This window comes from Coregonus clupeaformis, chromosome 36 (assembly GCF_020615455.1).
Source record: "Coregonus clupeaformis isolate EN_2021a chromosome 36, ASM2061545v1, whole genome shotgun sequence".
NCBI classification, from domain to species: Eukaryota; Metazoa; Chordata; class Actinopteri; order Salmoniformes; family Salmonidae; genus Coregonus; species Coregonus clupeaformis.
The window spans coordinates 40,984,549-41,005,129 of record NC_059227.1 but is presented as its reverse complement, the minus strand read 5'-3'; the positions used below and the strand labels follow the sequence as shown (position 1 = coordinate 41,005,129).

Here is a 20,581-nt window from a genome sequence, read left to right as displayed (position 1 = left end):
ACTTACAGTCATGTGTGCATACATTTTTACGTATGGGTGGTCCCGGGGATCCAACCCACTACCCTGGCGTTACAAGCGCCATGCTCTACCAATTGAGCTACAGAGGACCAGGTTATCTGGCATTTGTTCGTAGCCTAAGCCTAAGGTAGTGTTTTAATTTAATTTTATGTTTTATTTCACGTTTATTTAACCAGGTAAACCAGTTGAGAAAGGTGGATTTTTTAGAAGTAGGAGCTCAAACTGTTTGAGCACAGACCTGGATAGTATGATAGAGCTCTGCAGCCTATCTCTAACAGTAGATTGCAACTCCGCCCCCCTTTGGTAGTGTAATGGTGACAGAGTGGGGGGGGAGTCCCAAATGAGACTCTATCCCCTACATAGTGGACTACTTTGGACCAGGGCCCATAGGGATCTGGTTAAATGGGTCCTGGTCCAACGTAGTGCGCTATATAGGGAAGAGGATGTGATTTGGGACACACTTAGTGTGCCACTGAGTGGGGCTTATGGGTGATGTAAAGACGGGTTGAATAAAGAGAAAACGATGCATTACAAATCCATAAATATATAATTAAATTGTAGTCATCTAGCAGACGCTCTTATCCAGAGAGACTTACAGTTAGTGAGTGCATACATTTTCATACTGGCCCCCCCGTGGGAAACGAACCCACAACCCTGGCGTTGCAAGCGCCATGCTCTACCAACTGAGCACAATTCTTGTGCAATTCATATCTATGGGCTACATTTTTCTTTCATTCTTTTTATCTGGCGTTAGTGTGTCGTCTAACCTTTAGGGCCAAGCTGTCTGCTGCAAATACACAACAACTGACAAATGCTTTTTGAGAACTTGGGCAGAAAAAAAGTTTACGTCGATCCACTTAGGCAAAAAGGACTATGTCTGAGTTTAACTCAATAAGAGAAAATCTGTGAAATGGAGAGTTGAAAATAAATATAAGGGAGGGTCAGAACAGTAGTCTAATGTTATAGAAGGGAGGGTCAGAACAGTAGTCTAATGTTATAGAAGGGAGGGTCAGAACAGTAGTCTAATGTTAGGGTGAGAGGCCAGTGGCCAAGCAGGGAAGGGTGTTGTGGGCGTAGTTGCGTAGTTGCTGGCTCCAGTTGGTGGGGTTGGTGGAGACGAGGCAACGATGATTGGCTCACTCTGACTGGCCGTTAGACTGGGTATGAGAGCTAGAGGACAGTCTGGCCGACGACCCAATGAGGGCGTAGAACACCTTCCAGAACTGGCTGAGTGCAACTTGGGAAGGATAATAAAATGGGCGGCTTTGGAAAACCTATCCACCACCGTTAGGATGGCGGTGTTGCCATGACGGAGGGAGACCAGTGAAGAAGTCCAAGGATATATTAGACCAGGGGCGGTGAGGAACAGGGAGTGGTTGAAGGAGGCCCACCAGAGCTTGCTGCGGAGTCTAATTCTGCGCACACACAGTGCAGGTGGTGATGAACTTGGAGACGTCAGGAACCATGGTGGGCCACCAAAAACGTTGTCGGACGAAAGCCAAGGTCCGACGGGAGCCAGGATGGCAGGGGAGTCTAGAGGAATGGGCCCATTCCGGGACAGGAGAACGTGCATAGTCCGGAACAAACATCCAGTTAGCCGGGCCCCCCACCGCTGTGCCTTACGGACCTGGCCCTCTATACCCCAGATCAGTGCAGCCGCCAAGACAGGAGGTAGGGAGGATGGTTTCGGGGTCAGACGGTGTAGCAGTGTGGCTATACAGGTGTGAGAGCATGTCAGGTTTGACATTCTTGGACCCAGGGCGGTAGGAGATAGTGAAAATAAAGCGAGTGAATAACAGGGCCCATCGAGCCTGCCTTGAGTTGAGGCGCTTGGCGGTGCAGAGATTCTTGTCGTCAGTCCACACTAAGAATGGATGTTCCGCCCCCCTCAAACCAGTGCCTCCACTCCTCCAACGCCATCTTAACTGCGAGTAGCTCTCGGTTTCCCAAGTCATAGTTCCTCTCAGCGGGGTTAAGACGATGGGAAAAGGAAGGCGCAGGGATGCAGCTTTTGGTCCTGGGGGAAAAAAACGCTGGGACAGGACAGGCCCCCACTCCGACATCCAAGGTGTCGACCTCCACCACAAACTGACGGGACGGGTCCGGATGGATTAAGATGGGAGCTGTAGTGAATCGATGCTTGGACCTCCACCACTAACAGACGGGACGGGTCCGGATGGATTAAGATGGGAGCTGTAGTGAATCGATACTTGGACCTCCACCACTAACAGACGGGACGGGTCCGGATGGATTCAGATGGGAGCTGTAGTGAATCGATGCTTGGACCTCCACCACGAACTGACGGGACGGGTCCGGATGGATTAAGATGGGAGCTGTAGTGAATCGATGCTTGGACCTCCACCACTAACTGACGGGACGGGTCCGGATGGATTAAGATGGGAGCTGTAGTGAATCGATGCTTGGACCTCCATCACTAACAGACGGGACGGGTCCGGATGGATTAAGATGGGAGCTGTAGTGAATCGATGCTTGGACCTCCACCACTAACAGACGGGACGGGTCCGGATGGATTAAGATGGGAGCTGTAGTGAATCGATACTTGAGGTCCGAGAACGCCCGGTCAGCTGCTGGCGACCACGTGAAAAGAATCTCGGGAGAGGTGAGTGCTGAGATGGGGGAAGCCATGGTGCTGTAGCCATGGTGCTGTAGCCATGGTGCTGTAGCCAGGGTGCTGTAACCAGGGTGCTGTAGCCAGGGTGCTGTAACCAGGGTGCTGTAGCCAGGGTGCTGTAACCAGGGTGCTGTAGCCAGGGTGCTGTAGCCAGGGTGCTGTAGCCATGGTGCTGTAGCCAGGGTGCTGTAGCCAGGGTGCTGTAACCAGGGTGCTGTAGCCAGGGTGCTGTAGCCAGGGTGCTGTAACCAGGGTGCTGTAGCCAGGGTGCTGTAGCCAGGGTGCTGTAGCCAGGGTGCTGTAACCAGGGTGCTGTAGCCAGGGTGCTGTAGCCAGGGTGCTGTAGCCAGGGTGCTGTAACCAGGGTGCTGTAGCCAGGGTGCTGTAGCCAGGGTGCTGTAACCAGGGTGCTGTAACCAGGGAGCTGTAACCAGGGTGCTGTAACCCCGGATTAAGCAGCGGTAGAAATGAGCAAACCACAGGAAACGTTGCAGCTGCACTCTGGATGTGGGTTGAGGCCAATCCACCACCGCTCTCACCTTGTCAGAATCCATCTGAACATTTCCTGCAGCGATGACGTATTCTAGGAAGGAGATGGTGGAGCGATGGAATTCACATTTCTCTGCTTTAACAAACAGCTGGTTCTCCAGGAGACGCTGGAGGACCTGTCGGACGTGCTCTTGAGCTGACCGGGAAAAAAAACAAGGATGTCGTCGAGGTAGACAAACACGAAACCGGTTCAACATGTCGCGGAGCACATCGTTGACCAGGGCCTGGAATGGCATCACCAGGTACTCAGAGTGCCCGCTAGCTGTCTTCCATTAGTCTCCTTCCCGTGTTCGTACCAGATGGTAGGCATTCCCGAAGTTCCAACTCAGAGAAGATCGTAGCCCCCTGGAGAGGCTCGAAAGCTGAGGAGATGAGTGGTAGCGGGTAACGGTTTTTAACTGTTATGTCATTAAGGCCCTGGTAGTCGATACACGGACACAGGGTTTTGTCCTTTTTACATTTTCATTTACATTTTCGTCATTTAGCAGACGCTCAATTTTGATTCTACTTTCTTTATTTTTAATTTTTTTATCTTTCATTTTATTAAATTTGATGTAAACACCAATTATACACTCCAATAGTAATTATATGTATCAATCCACTGTAGGCCTATTTACATTTACATTACATTTACGTCATTTAGCAGCTCTTATCCAGAGCGACTTACAAATTGGTGCATTCACCTTATGATAGCCAGTGGGACAACCACTTTACAATATATATATATATTTTTTCTCTTTGGGGTGGGGTAAGGGGGGATAGAAGGATTACTTTATCCTATCCCAGGTATTCCTTAAAGAGGTGGGGTTTAAAGTGTCTCCAGAAGGTGGTGAGTGACTCCGCTGTCCTGGCATCGTGAGGGAGCTTGTTCCACCATTGGGGTGCCAGAGCAGCGAACAGTTTTGACTGGGCTGAGCAGGAACTGTGCTTCCGCAGAGGTAGGGGGGCCAGCAGGCCAGAGGTGGATGAACGCAATGCCCTCGTTTGGGTGTAGGGACTGATCAGAGCCTGAAGGTACGGAGGTGCCGTTCCCCTCACAGCTCCGTAGGCAAGCACCATGGTCTTGAAGCAGATGTGAGCTTCAACTGGAAGCCAGTGGAGTGTGCGGAGGAGTGGGGTGACGTGAGAGAACTTGGGAAGGTTGAACACCAGACGGGCTGCGGCGTTCTGGATGAGTTGTAGGGGTTTAATGGCACAGGCAGGGAGCCCAGCCAACAGCAAGTTGCAGTAATCCAGACGGGAGATGACAAGTGCCTGGATTAGGACCTGTGCCGCTTCCTGTGTAAGGCAGGGTCGTACTCTGCGAATGTTGTAGAGCATGAACCTACAGGACCGGGTCACCACCTTGATGTTAGCGGAGAACGACAGGGTGTTGTCCAGGGTCACGCCAAGGCTCTTTGCACTCTTGGAGGACACAACGGAGTTGTCAACCGTGATGGCGAGATCATGGAACGGGCAGTCCTTCCCCGGGAGGAAGAGCAGCTCCATCTTGCCGAGGTTCAGCTTGAGGTGGTGAAGAACCCTGCGCCGGTGGGGTGGCAGATGAGAGAGAGTCCCCAATGTACCTTTCCATAGTCTTGGTCTCCAGACCCGACAGGGAATAAATCCGCCCCCCGAGGCGGTGTTGTGCCTGGGAGAAGGTCGATGGCGCAGTCATAGGGTTGATGCGGAGGAAGAGATGTGGCACGAGCCTTGTTGAAAATCTCCTGGAGGTCCTGGTACTCCGCGGGAGTGGCGGAGAGATCCAAGGCTTTTCCCAAGCCCGCAGAAAGACGTCCCGGGGCAGGCTGCTCTGACTTCAGACAATGTGCGTGACAGAACGGGCTCCAACCCATGATAGATCCAGTAGCCCAGTCGATCAGGGGATTGTGCTTCTGGAGCCATGAAACCCCAAAACCACAGGTACATAAGGGGATTCGATAAGCAGGAACTGTATAGACTCACTGTGATTACATGACACTCGCAGGTCGGTAGGAACCATATAGTGGGTGACTCTACCAATTGAGCGCCCATCCAGCGCAGTGACGTCCATGGGAACGGAGAGGGGTTGTGTGGAGATTTCAGCTCCAACAACCAGGGTAGTGTCCATAAAACTCTCGTCGGCCCCAGAGTCAATGAGCACCCGGAGAGTTTTGGACCGGTCACCCCACAGAAGGATGGCATGAAGAGGGGTACGAGTAAGGGGAGATTGGAAACTCCCCGTACTGCTCACCAGCGCACTGGTACCTACTGATGAGCCTGGTCTGTTAATGGACAGGTAGATATGTAATGTCCTGTAGTACCACAATACAGACAGCTCTTGGTGCTCAGTCTGCGCAAGCATTCAACAGGAGACAATCTAGCCCTGCCCAGTTGCATGGGCTCTGGAGGAGACGAGTCGACTGTCCTCTGTGATTCCCGAGGGAACTCGGGTGACCTCGGATTCTCTCGGCACTGTAGACTTCGTGAACTTCCGGGATTCCTCGGAGGCGAGGTGGGATTCGTGGACGAGCGAGTGTAACCAGGAACAGATCTCCTCGGGGGGATTGTGGAGGCCAGGTCATCTGATGCAGCACTCCATCACTCTCCTTCTCGGTAAAATAGCCCTTACACAGCCTGGAGGTGTGTTGGGTCATTGTCCTGTTGAAAAACAAATGAGAGTCCCACTAATCTCAAACCAGATGGGATGGCGTATCGCTGCAGAATGCTGTGGTAGCAATGCTGGTTAAGTGTGCCTTGAATTCTAAAGAAATCACAGACAGTGTCACCAGCAAAGCACCCCCACACCATAACACCTCCTCCTCCATGCTTTACGGGGGAAATACACATGCGGAGATCATCCGTTCACCCACACCGCGTCTCACAAAGAAATGGCGGTTGGAACCAAAAATCTCCAATTTGGACCAAAGGACAAAATTCCACCGGTCTAATGTCCATTGCTCGTGTTTCTTGGCACAAGCAAGTATCTTCTTCTTATTGGTGTCCTTTAGTAGTGTTTTTTTGTTGTTGCAGCAATTCAACCATGAAGGCCTGATTCACACAGTCCCCTCTGAACAGTTGATGTTGAGATGTGTCTGTTACTTGAACTCTGTGAAGCATTTATTTGGGCTGCAATTTCTGAGGCTGGTAACTCTAATGAACTTATCCTCTGCAGCAGAGGTAACTCTGGGTCTTCCTTTCCTGTGGCGGTCCTCATGAGAGCCAGTTTCATCATAGCGCTTGATGGTTAATGCGACTGCACTTGAAGAAACTTTCAAAGTTCTTGAAATGTTCAATATTGACTGACCTTCATGTCTTAAAGTAATGATGGACTGTTGTTTCTCTTTGCTTATTTGAGCTGTTCTTGCCATAATATGTACTTGGTCTTTTACCAAATAGGACTATCTTCTGTATACCCCCCTACCTTGTCACAACACAACTGATTGGCTCAAACTAGGGGTGTAACGATTCGTTTTAACAACGATTCGATTTGTATCACGATTCGTGGTTGTCGATACGATTCAAGGACGATATTGGTTCATTTAGAACGATACGATCCGAAACGATTCAGTGACTTGAAATCGATTCAGTAACCTTTTAGCCAAAAATTCAACCAGTGTGACTGAAATAAATACCTGGATACTGGACAGTGCAGGTGAAGTTTCCTAGATTCCTGTTTCTTGTAAGGACCGCAATGGTGGCTTGATAATTTCTCGCTCGTCGGCTTCTCCTCTGTTGTCCGCTTCTCCTCTGTTGTCCGCTTCTCCTCTGTTGTCCGCTTCTCCTCTGTTGTCCGCTTCTCCTCTGTTGTCCGCCATGCTTTGTTTTGTTGTCTTGGCGCCTTTGCGCTGCTGCTGGCGCGATGACGTCACGGATAGGCAGACTGAATCGAGTAATGTTTAAAGCCTTTATCATTAAAAGTGCTAAGAAAAAACATCCATATAAAGTCTGACGTGCTTAAATCCAATGGGTTATTTCCTAGTATCGATACAATCGATTTATTACATTTTAAAACGATGTTAGATCGATATATGTTGTCCAAAAGGCCAACTCGCCGAGCACAGATCGATGTTGTTGGATCATAGGAATATAAATCGATACATCGATGTAGTAGATGGATCGTTACACCCCTAGCTCAAACGCATTAAGTATTCCACAAATAAACTTTTAAGAAGGCATACCTGTTAATTGAAATGCATTCCAGGTGACTACCTCATGAAGCTAGTTGAGAGAATGCCAAGAGTCTTCAAAGCTGTCATCAAGGCAAAGGGTGGCTACTTTGAAAAATCTCAAATATATTTTGATTTGTTTAACACTTTTTTGGTTACTACATGATTCCATATGTGTTATTTCATAGTTTTGATGTCTTAACTATTTTTCTACAATGTAGAAAATAGTAAAAATTATGAAAAACCCTTGAATGAGTCGGTGTTCTAAAACTTTTGACCGGTAGCGTACATGAGTTGGAAACCCTGCTGGGCCATGAGGTAGCTTTGACATGTCATTAGTAGAGTCACAATACGACTGTTAGTCCTAAAACGCTAGCATTACTTTACATACAAGATCCCCAAAAAAACACTCTTGCTGATTGTATCAATGAACTGTAATACAAACAATGAACTGTAATACAAAGCAATAATCCAATCATCCTATACCTGATAAACCTACATCTTTTTAATATCTATATCTCCCTCCCCTCCCAGGATTCTCCAGCCTGTCTACCAGACCAGATGAGTCTACTGCAGAATGAGCGCCTTGTATACCTTTACCTAAACCTACCTCTCTCCTCTCTCCTCTCCTTCTATAGGCTTCTCTAGCCTGTCTCTGGCAGACCAGATGAGTCTACTGCAGAGTGCATGGATGGAGATCCTGGTCCTGAACATCGTGTTCCGCTCGCTGGCCTGTGAGGAGGAGCTGGTGTATGCTGAGGACTATGTGGTGGACGAGGAGCATGCTCGTCTATCTGGCCTGCTGGACCTGCACGTAGCCATCCTGCCTCTGGTCCGCCGCTATAAGAAGCTGAGCATGGAGAGGGAGGAGTTTGTCACGCTCAAGGCCATCGCCCTTGCCAACTCAGGTAGGACACGGACGACAGAGATCCAGAGATGCAAAAACATAACAAACACACACATATACACACACACACACACACACACACACTCACACACACATACACACACACACTAATATAAACATATTGACAAAATGAGACACAGGAAACAGTCCCCCCCCTGAAGCTTGACAGTTTGGTACATCTGAATGGTAAATCTCTAATAGATCTGCTACCTGACATATAATTAAAACAAACAAAGAATTAAAACAAAACAAATTGTCAGGTGATGTTCTATCTCACCTCAACACAGACGGTCTGAGATAAGATGGGACAAAAGGTTCAGCAACACGCCTCTTTAATTAAATGCCTCTATAGTGTGTGTGTGTGTGTGTGTGTGTGTGTGTGTGTGTGTGTGTGTGTTGTGCGCCCTTGCCTCTTCTGAGTGCATGTGTGTGTGTATAGAATGTGTGTGAATGTCAGTGCTCTCTCTCTATCTATCTATCTATCTATCTATCTATCTATCTATCTATCTATCTATCTATTCTATCTATCTATCTATCTATCTATCTAGTATCTCACAAAAGTGAGTACACCCCTCACATTTTTGTAAATATTTGAGTATATCTTTTCATGTGACAACACTGAAGAAATGACACTTTGCTACAATGTAAAGTAGTGAGTGTACAGCTTGTGTAACAGTGTACATTTGCTGTCCCCTCAAAATAACACAACACAGAGCCATTAATGTCTAAACCGCTGGCAACAAAAGTGAGTACACCCCTAAGTGAAAATGTCCACATTGGGCCCAATTAGCCATTTTCCCTCCCCGGTGTCATGTGACTCGTTAGTGTTACAAGGTCTCAGGTGTGAATGGGGAGCAGGTGTGTTAAATTTGGTGTCATCGCTCTCACACTCCCTCATACTGGTCACTGGAAGTTCAACATGGCACCTCATGGCAAAGAACTCTCTGAGGATCTGAAAAAAAGAATTGTTGCTCTACATAAAGATGGCCTGGGCTATAAGAAGATTGCCAAGACCCTGAAACTGAGCTGCAGCACGGCGGCCAAGACCATACAGCGGTTTAACAGGACAGGTTCCACTCAGAACAGGCCTCGCCATGGTCGACCAAAGAAGTTGAGTGCACGTGCTCAGCGTCATATCCAGAGGTTGTCTTTGGGAAATAGACGTATGAGTGCTGCCAGCATTGCTGCAGAGGTTGAAGGGGTGGGGGGTCACTCTGTCAGTGCTCAGACCATACGCCGCACACTGCATCAAATTGGTCTGCATGGCTGTCGTCCCAGAAGGAAGCCTCTTCTAAAGATGATGCACAAAAAAGCCCGCAAACAGTTTGCTGAAGACGAGCAGACTAAGGACATGGATTACTGGAACCATGTCCTGTGGTCTGATGAGACCAAGATAAACTTATTTGGTTCAGATGGTGTCAAGCGTGTGTGGCGGCAACCAGGTGAGGAGTACAAAGACAAGTGTCTTGCCTACAGTCAAACATGGTGGTGGGAGTGTCATGGTCTGGGGCTGCATGAGTGCTGCCGGCACTGGGGAGCTACAGTTCATTGAGGGAACCATGAATGCCAACTATGTACTGTGACATACTGAAGCAGAGCATGATCCCCTCCCTTCGGAGACTGGGCCGCAGGGCAGTATTCCAACATGATAACGACCCCAAACACACCTCCAAGACGACCACTGCCTTGCTAAAGAAGCTGAGGGTAAAGGTGATGGACTGGCCAAGCATGTCTCCAGACCTAAACCCTGTTGAGCATCTGTGTGGCATCCTCAAACGGAAGGTGGAGGAGTGCAAGGTCTCTAACGTCCACCAGCTCCGTGATGTCGTCATGGAGGAGTGGAAGAGGACTCCAGTGGCAACCTGTGAAGCTCTGGTGAACTCCATGCCCAAGAGGGTTAAGGCAGTGCTGGAAAATGATGGTGACCACACAAAAATGTCTCCCGAGTGGCGCAGTGGTCTAAGGCACTGCATCGCAGTGCTAGCTGTGCCACTAGAGATCCTGGTTCGAATCCAGGCTCTGTCATATCCGGCTACGACCGGGAGATCCATGGGGCGACGCACAATTGGCCCAGCGTCGTCCAGGGTAGGGGAGGGAATGGCCGGCAGGGATGTAGCTCAGTTGGTAGAGGGTTGTGGGTTCGATTCCCACAGGGGGCCAGTATGAAAATAATAATAATAATGTATGCACTCACTAACTGTATGTCGCTCCGGATAAGAGCGTCTGCTAAATGACTAAAATGTAAAATATTGACACTTTGGGCCCAATTTGGACATTTTCACTTAGGGGTGTACTCACTTTTGTTGCCAGCGGTTTAGACATTAATGGCTGTGTGTTGAGTTATTTTGAGGGGACAGCAAATATACACTGTTATACAAGCTGTACACTCACTACTTTACATTGTAGCAAAGTGTCATTTCTTCAGTGTTGTCACATGAAAAGATATACTCAAATATTTACAAAAATGTGAGGGGTGTACTCACTTTTGTGAGATACTGTATGTATATATATATATATATATATAACAAGCAACAAGCTCTCACAGTCTAACTGCAGAATATATGTTTTTCCACGTTTCACTAAACGTTAAATTTTGAAGTTGCAAAAATGATTGCCCATCACTGGAATTGAAGACATGAACCTTGGAGCCGAAGCTAGCGAATTAAATCGCTCACTGTTGCCCCCTAGTGGCGACATCCTGTATTTAGGCACACCGCCCCTGCATGAGCTCCAGACGTTTGAGTCATATTAGGCACACAGAAACAACTCTACAGTTAAGTTAAGGCTTTCATTCTGACTAGGTTAAGAGTTAACCCTTTACACTCGGGGGAATCGGCCTACGTGGATAGGGCTACGTTTAAATGTTTCTTACAGAAGAAATATGAAAAGCGCAACCATGGTAGCAATTGAAAGGGAACAGTTTGGGGATTATGGGGGAAATGATTAGACCCAAGGTGAGGACACAACAGTTCACCTGACACAAGACTGAATCCAAACATTACACTGTTGATTTTATGTGCATTTTACACATAAAAACTGTAAGTCGCTTTGGATAAAAGCGTCTGCTAAATGGCATATTATTATTATTATTATTATTATTATTATTATTATTATTATTATTATTAATTATTATTATTTTCGCCACAGTTGTTGATAACGAAATCTGAAAATACTCTGGATACATTCAGTAACAGAATATACCTGGACAATGTGGGGTAGGTGCAACATAAGACAAACACAATGACAAGGGTTTGAGTGAGAGGACTAACTGGTGTCTCCAAGTGGCCTCACACCTCTCCAAAGTGTGCACAGTTCCTAAGTCATTTCAATGCACTTTTATGACTCAAAGAAGAGTCTTCAACTATAAGTTGCTTTATTGAGCTCTCCTAGCTGTTCCGTTGAGGAACTAGAGCAAGAACACTTGTAGTTGTTTTGTTTGGAACACAGCCCTGCATCACCGCCATCACACAATTACTGTTGTTGTTTAGGCAATCCAAAAAATGGCCCGTTATAAATACCAATCTGTCACGACTTCGGCCGAGGCTGCCTCCCCTCCTTGTTCGGGCAGGCTTCAGCGTTCGTCGTCACCGGAGTACTAACCACTGCCGCCCCAATCATCATCACACTTGTCTTGTCTATTACACACACCTGGTTCTAATCCCCTAATTAGTCTGTGTATAAGTGTTCCCTCTGCCCCCTTGTCCTTGTGGGTGATTGTTTATTGTGAGAGTATTGTAGCTCGGTGGAGCTACTCATAACATTGTGTTGCCAGGGCAGATTTTCCCCCTGTGCCTATGTAGAACAACCCGTCATGTATAGCATGTTACTGTCCAGCCACTGAGCTCTGACGTCATGTATAGCATGTTACTGTGCTGCCACTGAGCTCTGACGTCATGGATAGCATGTTACTGTGCTGCCACTGAGCTCTGACGTCATGGATAGCATGTTACTGTCCAGCCACTGAGCTCTGACGTCATGTATAGCATGTTACTGTACAGCCACTGAGCTCTGACGTCATGTATAGCATGTTACTGTACAGCCACTGAGCTCTGACGTCATGGATAGCGTGTTACTGTCCAGCCACTGAGCTCTGACCTCATGTATAGCATGTTACTGTACAGCCACTGAGCTCTGACGTCATGTATAGCATGTTACTGTACAGCCACTGAGCTCTGACGTCATGTATAGCGTGTTACTGTACAGCCACTGAGCTCTGACGTCATGGATAGCATGTTACCGTACAGCCACTGAGCTCTGACGTCATGGATAGCATGTTACTGTGCTGCCACTGAGCTCTGACGTCATGGATAGCGTGTTACTGTCCAGCCACTGAGCTCTGACGTCATGGATAGCATGTTACTGTACAGCCACTGAGCTCTGCCGTCATGTATAGCGTGTTACTGTACAGCCACTGCGTTCCAATTTAGCCGTTTATTAGTGCCCAAATCTGCCAAGACTCGCCTTAATAACACATTGTGGATGGATGGTGTAATGGTATAATCAGTGAGCTCCTGATCCATTGTGGATGGATGGTGTAATGGTATAATCAGTGAGCTCCTGATCCATTGTGGATGGATGGTGTAATGGTATAATCAGTGAGCTCCTGATCCATTGTGGATGGATGGTGTAATGGTATAATCAATGAGCTCCTGATCCATTGTGGATGGATGGTGTAATGGTATAATCAGTGAGCTCCTGATCCATTGTGGATGGATGGTGTAATGGTGTAATCAGTGAGCTCCTGATCCATTGTGGATGGATGGTGTAATGGTGTAATCAGTGAGCTCCTGATCCATTGTGGATGGATGGTGTAATGGTATAATCAGTGAGCTCCTGATCCATTGTGGATGGATGGTGTAATGGTATAATCAGTGAGCTCCTGATCCATTGTGGATGGATGGTGTAATGGTATAATCAGTGAGCTCCTGATCCATTGTGGATGGATGGTGTAATGGTATAATCAGTGAGCTCCTGATCCATTGTGGATGGATGGTGTAATGGTGTAATCAGTGAGCTCCTGATCCATTGTGGATGGATGGTGTAATGGTATAATCAGTGAGCTCCTGATCCATGCACTGGCGGTTAAATCCCAGCTACAAGCACCTGTTTTGAGTTTTCTATTTTTGCCCCTAGTGGACGGTTTTCACGGCGTCTCCCGACATCCTGGGGACCTGCAAAAACGACACATTTCGACAAAAATCTGGAGTGATCTCTCTAACAATAGCTGCCCGCCAAGCCCTCCACAGTACATTAGCATTTAACTAGGAAAACAGGGGCTGTCAATAAAATGTGTTAAGTGAAGTGGAATGAGCGTTGGGGATCGTTTGTTCCGATGTGAACATGCCGCTCTCCTGTCAACAGTTTGCTTTTCATGAGGCCGGCCTTGTCCACCTACTACTCAATGACTGTTTGGAGGGTCTTGTTCCCTATTAATAATCAAGGAATGTTTGGAGGGTCCTGTACCCTTACTAATCAAGTAATGTTTGGAGGGTCCTGTCCCCTTACTAATCAAGTAATGTTTGGAGGGTCCTGTCCCCTATTAATAATCAAGGAATGTTTGGAGGGTCCTGTCCCCTATTAATAATCAAGGAATGTTTGGAGGGTCCTGTCCCCTTACTAATCAATGAGTGTTTGGAGGGTCTTGTCCCCCTACTAATCAGTGACTGGTTGGAGGGTCCTGTCCCCCTACTAATCAATGACTGTTTGGAGGGTCCTGTCCCTTTACTAATCAATAACTGTTTGGAGGGTCATGTCCCCCTACTAATCAATGACTGTTTGGTGGGTCCTGTCCCCTTACTAATTAATGAATGTTTGGAGGGTCCTGTCCCCTTACTAATCAATGACTGTTTGGAGGGTCCTGTCCCTTTTACTAATCAATAACTGTTTGGAGGGTCATGTCCCCCTACTAATCAATGACTGTTTGGTGGGTCCTGTCCCCTTACTAATTAATGAATGTTTGGAGGGTCCTGTCCCCTTACTAATCAATGACTGTTTGGAGGGTCCTGTCCCTTTACTAATCAATAACTGTTTGGAGGGTCATGTCCCCCTACTAATCAATGACTGTTTGGTGGGTCCTGTCCCCTTACTAATTAATGAATGTTTGGAGGGTCATGTCCCCCTACTAATCAATGACTGTTTGGTGGGTCCTGTCCCCTTACTAATTAATGAATGTTTGGAGGGTCCTGTCTCCCTACTAATCAATGACTGGTTGGAGGGTCCTGTCTCCCTACTAATCAATGACTGGTTGGAGGGTCCTGTCTCCCTACTAATCAATGACTGTTTGGAGGGTCCTGTCCCCTTACTAATCAATGACTGTTTGGAGGGTCCTGTCCCTTTACTAATCAATGACTGTTTGGAGGGTCCTGTCCCTTTACTAATCAATGACTGTTTGGAGGGTCCTGTCCCTTTACTAATCAATGACTGTTTGGAGGGTCCTGTCCCTTTACTAATCAATGACTGTTTGGAGGGTCCTGTCCCCTTACTAATCAATGACTGTTTGGAGGGTCATGTCCCCCTACTAATCAATGACTGTCTGGAGGGTCCTGTCCCCCTACTAATCAATGACTGTCTGGAGGGTCCTGTCCCCCTACTAATCAGTGACTGTTTGGAGGGTCCTGTCCCCCTGCTAATCAGTTATTGTTTGGAGGGTCCTGTCCCCCTGCTAATCAGTTATTGTTTGGAGGCCTTTTTTTCTCCTGCTTCCTGCCTGACATACTGAGAAATGAAAAATGCTGAGCAGGGAGCTTTCTCTTTAGTATTCAGATGACAAACTCCCCACGGAGATGAATGGGATGAGAAGGAGGGAGGGAGGGAGGGAGGGAGGGAGGGAGAGGGAGGGAGGGAGGGAGGGAGGAGAGGGAGGGAGGGAGGAGAGGGAGGGAGGGTGGGGGAGAGGGAGGGAGGTGAGGGAGGGTGTAAGAAGTATAACAGAATGAGAAGAGAGGTACAGAGTGGTTGATAGAGGGGGATCAGAGAGGGACAGAGTGGTTGATAGAGGGGGATCAGAGAGGGACAGAGTGGTTGATAGAGGGGGATCAGAGAGGGACAGAGTGGTTGATAGAGGGGGATCAGAGAGGGACAGAGTGGTTGATAGAGGGGGGATCAGAGAGGGACAGAGTGGTTGATAGAGGGGGATCAGAGAGGGACAGAGTGGTTGATAGAGGGGGATCAGAGAGGGACAGAGTGGTTGGTAGAGGGGGATCAGAGAGGGACAGAGTGGTTGATAGAGGGGGATCAGAGAGGGACAGAGTGGTTGATAGAGGGGGATCAGAGAGGTACAGAGTGGTTGATAGAGGGGGATCAGAGAGGGACAGAGTGGTTGATAGAGGGGGATCAGAGAGGCCAGCCACGGTGTGTTTTAATATTGTCTCACAGAGATCTGTTGTGTGTGTCTGTGTGACAGCTGTGTCAATTCATGGCCATTGATTTGGTAATTAGCGCGGTATCGACGGGATTGACGCCAGCCTGCTGACAGATTACATGGAAATTGTTTCTTCAAAGTTAGTTTTGCATTCTGCCCCTCTCACTCACACACACACTCACACACACACTCACACACACACTCACACACACACACACACACACACACACACACACTCACTCACACACACACTCACACAGACACAGACACACACACACAGACACACACAGACACACACACACACACACACACACACACACACAGACACACACACACACACACACACAGACACACAGACACACACACAGACACACACACACACACAGACACACACACACACACACACACACACACTCACACACACACTCACACACACACACACACACACACAGACACACACACACACACACACACACACACACAGACACACAGACACACACACACTCACACACACACACACACACACACACACACACACACACACACACACACACACACACACACACACACACAGACACACAGACACACACACACACACACACACACACACACACAGACACACAGACACACACACAGACAGACACACACACACACACACACACACACACACACACACAGACACACACACAGACACAGACACACACACAGACACACACACACACACACACAGACAGACACAGACACACACACACACACACACAGACACACACACACAGACACAGACACACACACACAGACACACACACACACACACACAGACACACACACACACACACACACACACACACACAGACACACAGACACACACAGACACAGACACACACACACAGACACAGACACACACACACAGACACACACACACACACACAGACACACACACACACACAGACACACACACACACACAGACACACACACACAGACACACAGACACACACACAGACACACAGGCACACACACAGACACACAGGCACACACAGACACACACACACACACACGCCGCGGAGAAGGATCACATCGGCATTAACATGAAGGGCCAAATGCAGAGTGGAACAGAACACACGTGCGGTCCACGTAGCCTAGTTAATTTCCCCAGATAGAAAGGTAATTTACACAGATGATAGCTGGCTGCCTGGTAAAAGACAATTAATCAGTCAGTTAAAGAACGTAATTAGCCCTCTACTTTACTTTTTTCTGTCTCATTTACATGTTCTGTCACTCCTCTATTTTTACAGTACTATTACTCTGTTCCTGATTCTCTGGAATTTTTTGTAATAAAATGGAGGGATTTGACACTTAATTTATAAACAGGCAGTCCCATGGTGTGTCAGGGTTGGTGTGAGGTGTGACCCAGGTGCGGTGCAGGATAGACAGTAAGCAGAGATGGTGAAACAAGGATCTTTACTGGTGGTCCCGAAGCCAGGATACAAAACAACAGACTTGTCACGATAAAATAAAGGAGGAGCAAATTAGTCTCCAAAAACAGGCTGACAGCAAAAATACTAAATAGTAACTACGACTGAAACAACAATGAAACAGGGAGAACACTTCTCAAGTACCTGTACATACGTCTCGCGATCAGACACTGATTCGTACTGCTTGGCATCGAGGAACTAGAAGAGATAACTGAGCAAGGGAACACAGGGAAGTGAGAGCATAAATATACAGGTGAACAGGTAGACACAGGTGAACAGGTAGACACAGGTGAACAGGTAGACACAGGTGACACCAATAGGATGATGATTAGTCTCGACTGTGAGTGAGGAGGTGCCTAAGGTTGTCGGAGGATGACACCTAGTGGGTCGCTCCGGAACTATGACCCCCTCCTGTAACAATGGTGTGTCATCCAGTGATTTATGAACGGGCAGTCCCATGGTGTGTCAGCCAGTGCACAGTCTCTCGTGAAAGAAAGAAGTTCAAACCAAGATTTGGTCCTGTGTTCAAAGATTTCTAAGGCATTTCAAGTGTCAACTCCCTCCATCCAGGACATGCTGCTGTGCAAATGAAATGCACTTCTGAAAGCGTTATCCCAATCCGGAAAACCACTGTCTGCAATTGATTGAATCCTGGCCTAAGTAGACTTCATATGAAGTGGAGGTTTTCTGTGTGTTTTTTTTTTCAGGTTGGTTGTATTTATTTTATTGTTGTTTTTAAGGCTTTCTCTTTCTGATGGAAATGAATGTCTTCTGCCGCTAGAGTTTACTTGAAAGATACCCTGCTAACGCACGCACACACACACGCACTCGCACACACACACACACACAAACACACACACACGCACTCGCACACACACAAACACAGCTAATGCAGCCATCTGAATTAATTAGTAGATGAGAGTATATGGTCCGGGATACAAATAACTAATTGTTCCCCTCCTATCCATAGTTTATTTGTATTTATACAGCCTTGCCGTCCTCTCCATGGAGTCCAAGCCACGTACACACATTTATTTAAGTCCAGTGATTAACTATAAACTAAAGGGAGAGAGCTTTTTTTTTTAAATTATGCTTGCTAAAAAGGAGCCACAGAATTTAAAGTGGGGTGGAATAATTGTGAACAACTAAGTTTTTATTTGCGGGCTACTTTTTGTTGGCATTAAATAAAAGACAACCAAAGTTTCTATATTTTTCTCTCTACCTCACCTCTTCCTACCTCACCTTTCTCTCTCTATCTCACCTCTCTCTCTCTTTCTCTCTATCTCACCTCTCTCTCTTTCTATCTCACCTCACCTTTCTCTCTCTATCTCACCTCTCTCTCTCTCTCACCTCTCTCTCTCTCTCTCTCTCTCTCTCTACCTCACCTCTCTTTCTATCTCACCTCACCTCTCTCTCTCTCTCTTTCCATCTCACCTCACCTCTCTCTCACCTCTCTCTCTCGCTCTCTCTCTACCTCACCTCTCTCTCTCTACCTCACCTCTCTCTCTCTTTCTATCTCACCTTACCTCTCTCTCTTTCTATCTCACCTCACCTCTCTCTCTCTCTCTCTCTTTCCATCTCACCTCACCTCACCTCTCTCTCACCTCTCTCTCTCGCTCTCTCTCTACCTCACCTCTCTCTCTCTACCTCACCTCTCTCTCTCTTTCTATCTCACCTCACCTTACCTCTCTCTCTCTCTCTACCTCACCTCTCTCTATTTTACCTCACTTCTATCTCTCTCTCGCTCTCTCCCCCTCTTTCTCTCTCTCTCCCCCTTCCCTCTTCCTCCTCCTCTCCCTCCCTATAGACTCCATGCATATTGAGGACGTGGAAGCTGTTCAGCGGCTCCAGGACTCTCTCCATGAGGCCTTGCAGGACTTAGAAGGTGCCAGGCACTTGGAGGACCCTCGGCGGGCAGGAAAGCTGCTGATGACCCTTCCCCTGCTCCGTCAGACCGCCGCCAAGGCCGTGCAACACTTCTACAGCATCAAGGTGCAGGGGAAAGTGCCCATGCACAAACTCTTCCTGGAGATGCTGGAGGCCAAGGCTTGACAATTGGGCGGGAGGCTTGATGGACAGCTGCATCGCCCAATGAGGATGAAGGACATCCCGTGAATAGGCGGGGCGATGCCATTGAGGCCTGTGACAGTGACACGATAAAGTTAATTGTTGTTTCTGTGGAATGAAACCCATGTCAAGAAGTGAAGAAAAAAGACGACTAGAGGGGAAAAAAAGACAACTGCAAACTGATTTTAAGGGTGAATATAAAACGCTTGCTGTAGGATATCGTAGTGTATATAAAGATGCTGTGTACAGAACTGTGGGTCTTGTTATAAGCAGAGACCCTTTTCTCTAGATCACCTGTAGCTAATGGAAGGTTTGGTTCTTTTCACCTTGAAACTGAAGTGTGAATATTGATAATATGTTCTGATAAATCTGAATGGTTAGAGCCACTCAAGTATTCACTTTTTTCTCTCTTGTTTTTTTCTCTCTCAGTTGTACAACATTATAGTCTGATATATACATGTACTGTATATTGTGTCAAATTCCCCTGTACGGGTTGGGGATTTTTTTGGCCGTTATTGTGATATATTATTCATCAAAGAAACACATTCATTCACCTTTAGGGGTAAGAGTTTGAGCTCTTCGTAACCAGACCTGGGGTTGAAATAAAAATCGAAAATCTTTCAAAATATTTTGAGCATTTGCTTGAGTCATGCTTGCAATGCCAGATGGTTGGGGTTTACACTTTTGGGACTATACCATTAGTTCAATTGGCCAAGCAAGCTCATTTACACGAAAAGACGTGTCATGTGGCATTTAGTTACAGTACTCAAACATCTGATGGAGAAGGAAGTTACAGTGACAGTCGGTCATACGGTTGTGTCATGACACTGGTATTTTGATAATATCGCGGAAGTATCGCGGCAAGGAAACAAAACATGACGCAGATTTAGAACATGGGCGGCAGGTAGCTTAGTGGTTAAGAGCGTTGTGCCAGTAACCGAAAGGTCGCTGGTTCTAATCCCCAAGCCAACTAGGTGAAAAATCTGTCGATGTGCCCTTGAGCAAGGCACTTAACCCTAATTGCTCCTGTAAGTCGCTCTGAATAAGAGCGTCTGCTAAATAATGTAAATGTAAAATGTAAATGTAATTTAATTACTTGAGAAAAAGCATTCTAATGTTTCAAACCCACAGACTTCTGTTGTCACCCAGAGTTTTTCCCCCCTAAGCTATATCACACAATATTTTACATAAAGCAGGTTTTTAAATGACCACGGAGTCGAGTCCGCTTCGTGTTTTCTTTTTTAGCCAAGGAAAGGACTGTGGTGTCATGCCAACCCTACTCTGTTGTCCTCTGAACAGAGGGAGCTGGGTTCCCCACTTCAGAGATCTCTGTGGGGAACAGCGCTAAACCTCCAATGACTCACAGTAATGTAATGCGTAGCTAATTATGGCTAAATACAGTAGAGACAGACTGCCATTCCCATGGCACCCACCAACCTCCCTCCTCT

General features: G+C 47.2%; 1 protein-coding gene across 3 annotated transcripts in view; it reads left to right on the top strand.

Moving 5' to 3' along the window:
- The window catches only part of LOC121552807 (steroid hormone receptor ERR2-like), an 85,785-nt gene extending 65,726 nt beyond the window's left edge, over positions 1-20,059 (top strand). For all 3 annotated transcript variants that reach the window (XM_045211206.1, XM_045211205.1, XM_045211207.1), the window contains 2 exons: positions 7,965-8,234; positions 18,874-20,059. In XM_045211206.1, the coding sequence (XP_045067141.1) occupies positions 7,965-8,234; positions 18,874-19,118 (515 nt within the window). In that variant the 3' untranslated portion in view covers positions 19,119-20,059. The remainder of the gene's footprint in view (positions 1-7,964; positions 8,235-18,873) is intronic.
- The last annotated feature ends 522 nt before the right edge of the window (positions 20,060-20,581 follow it).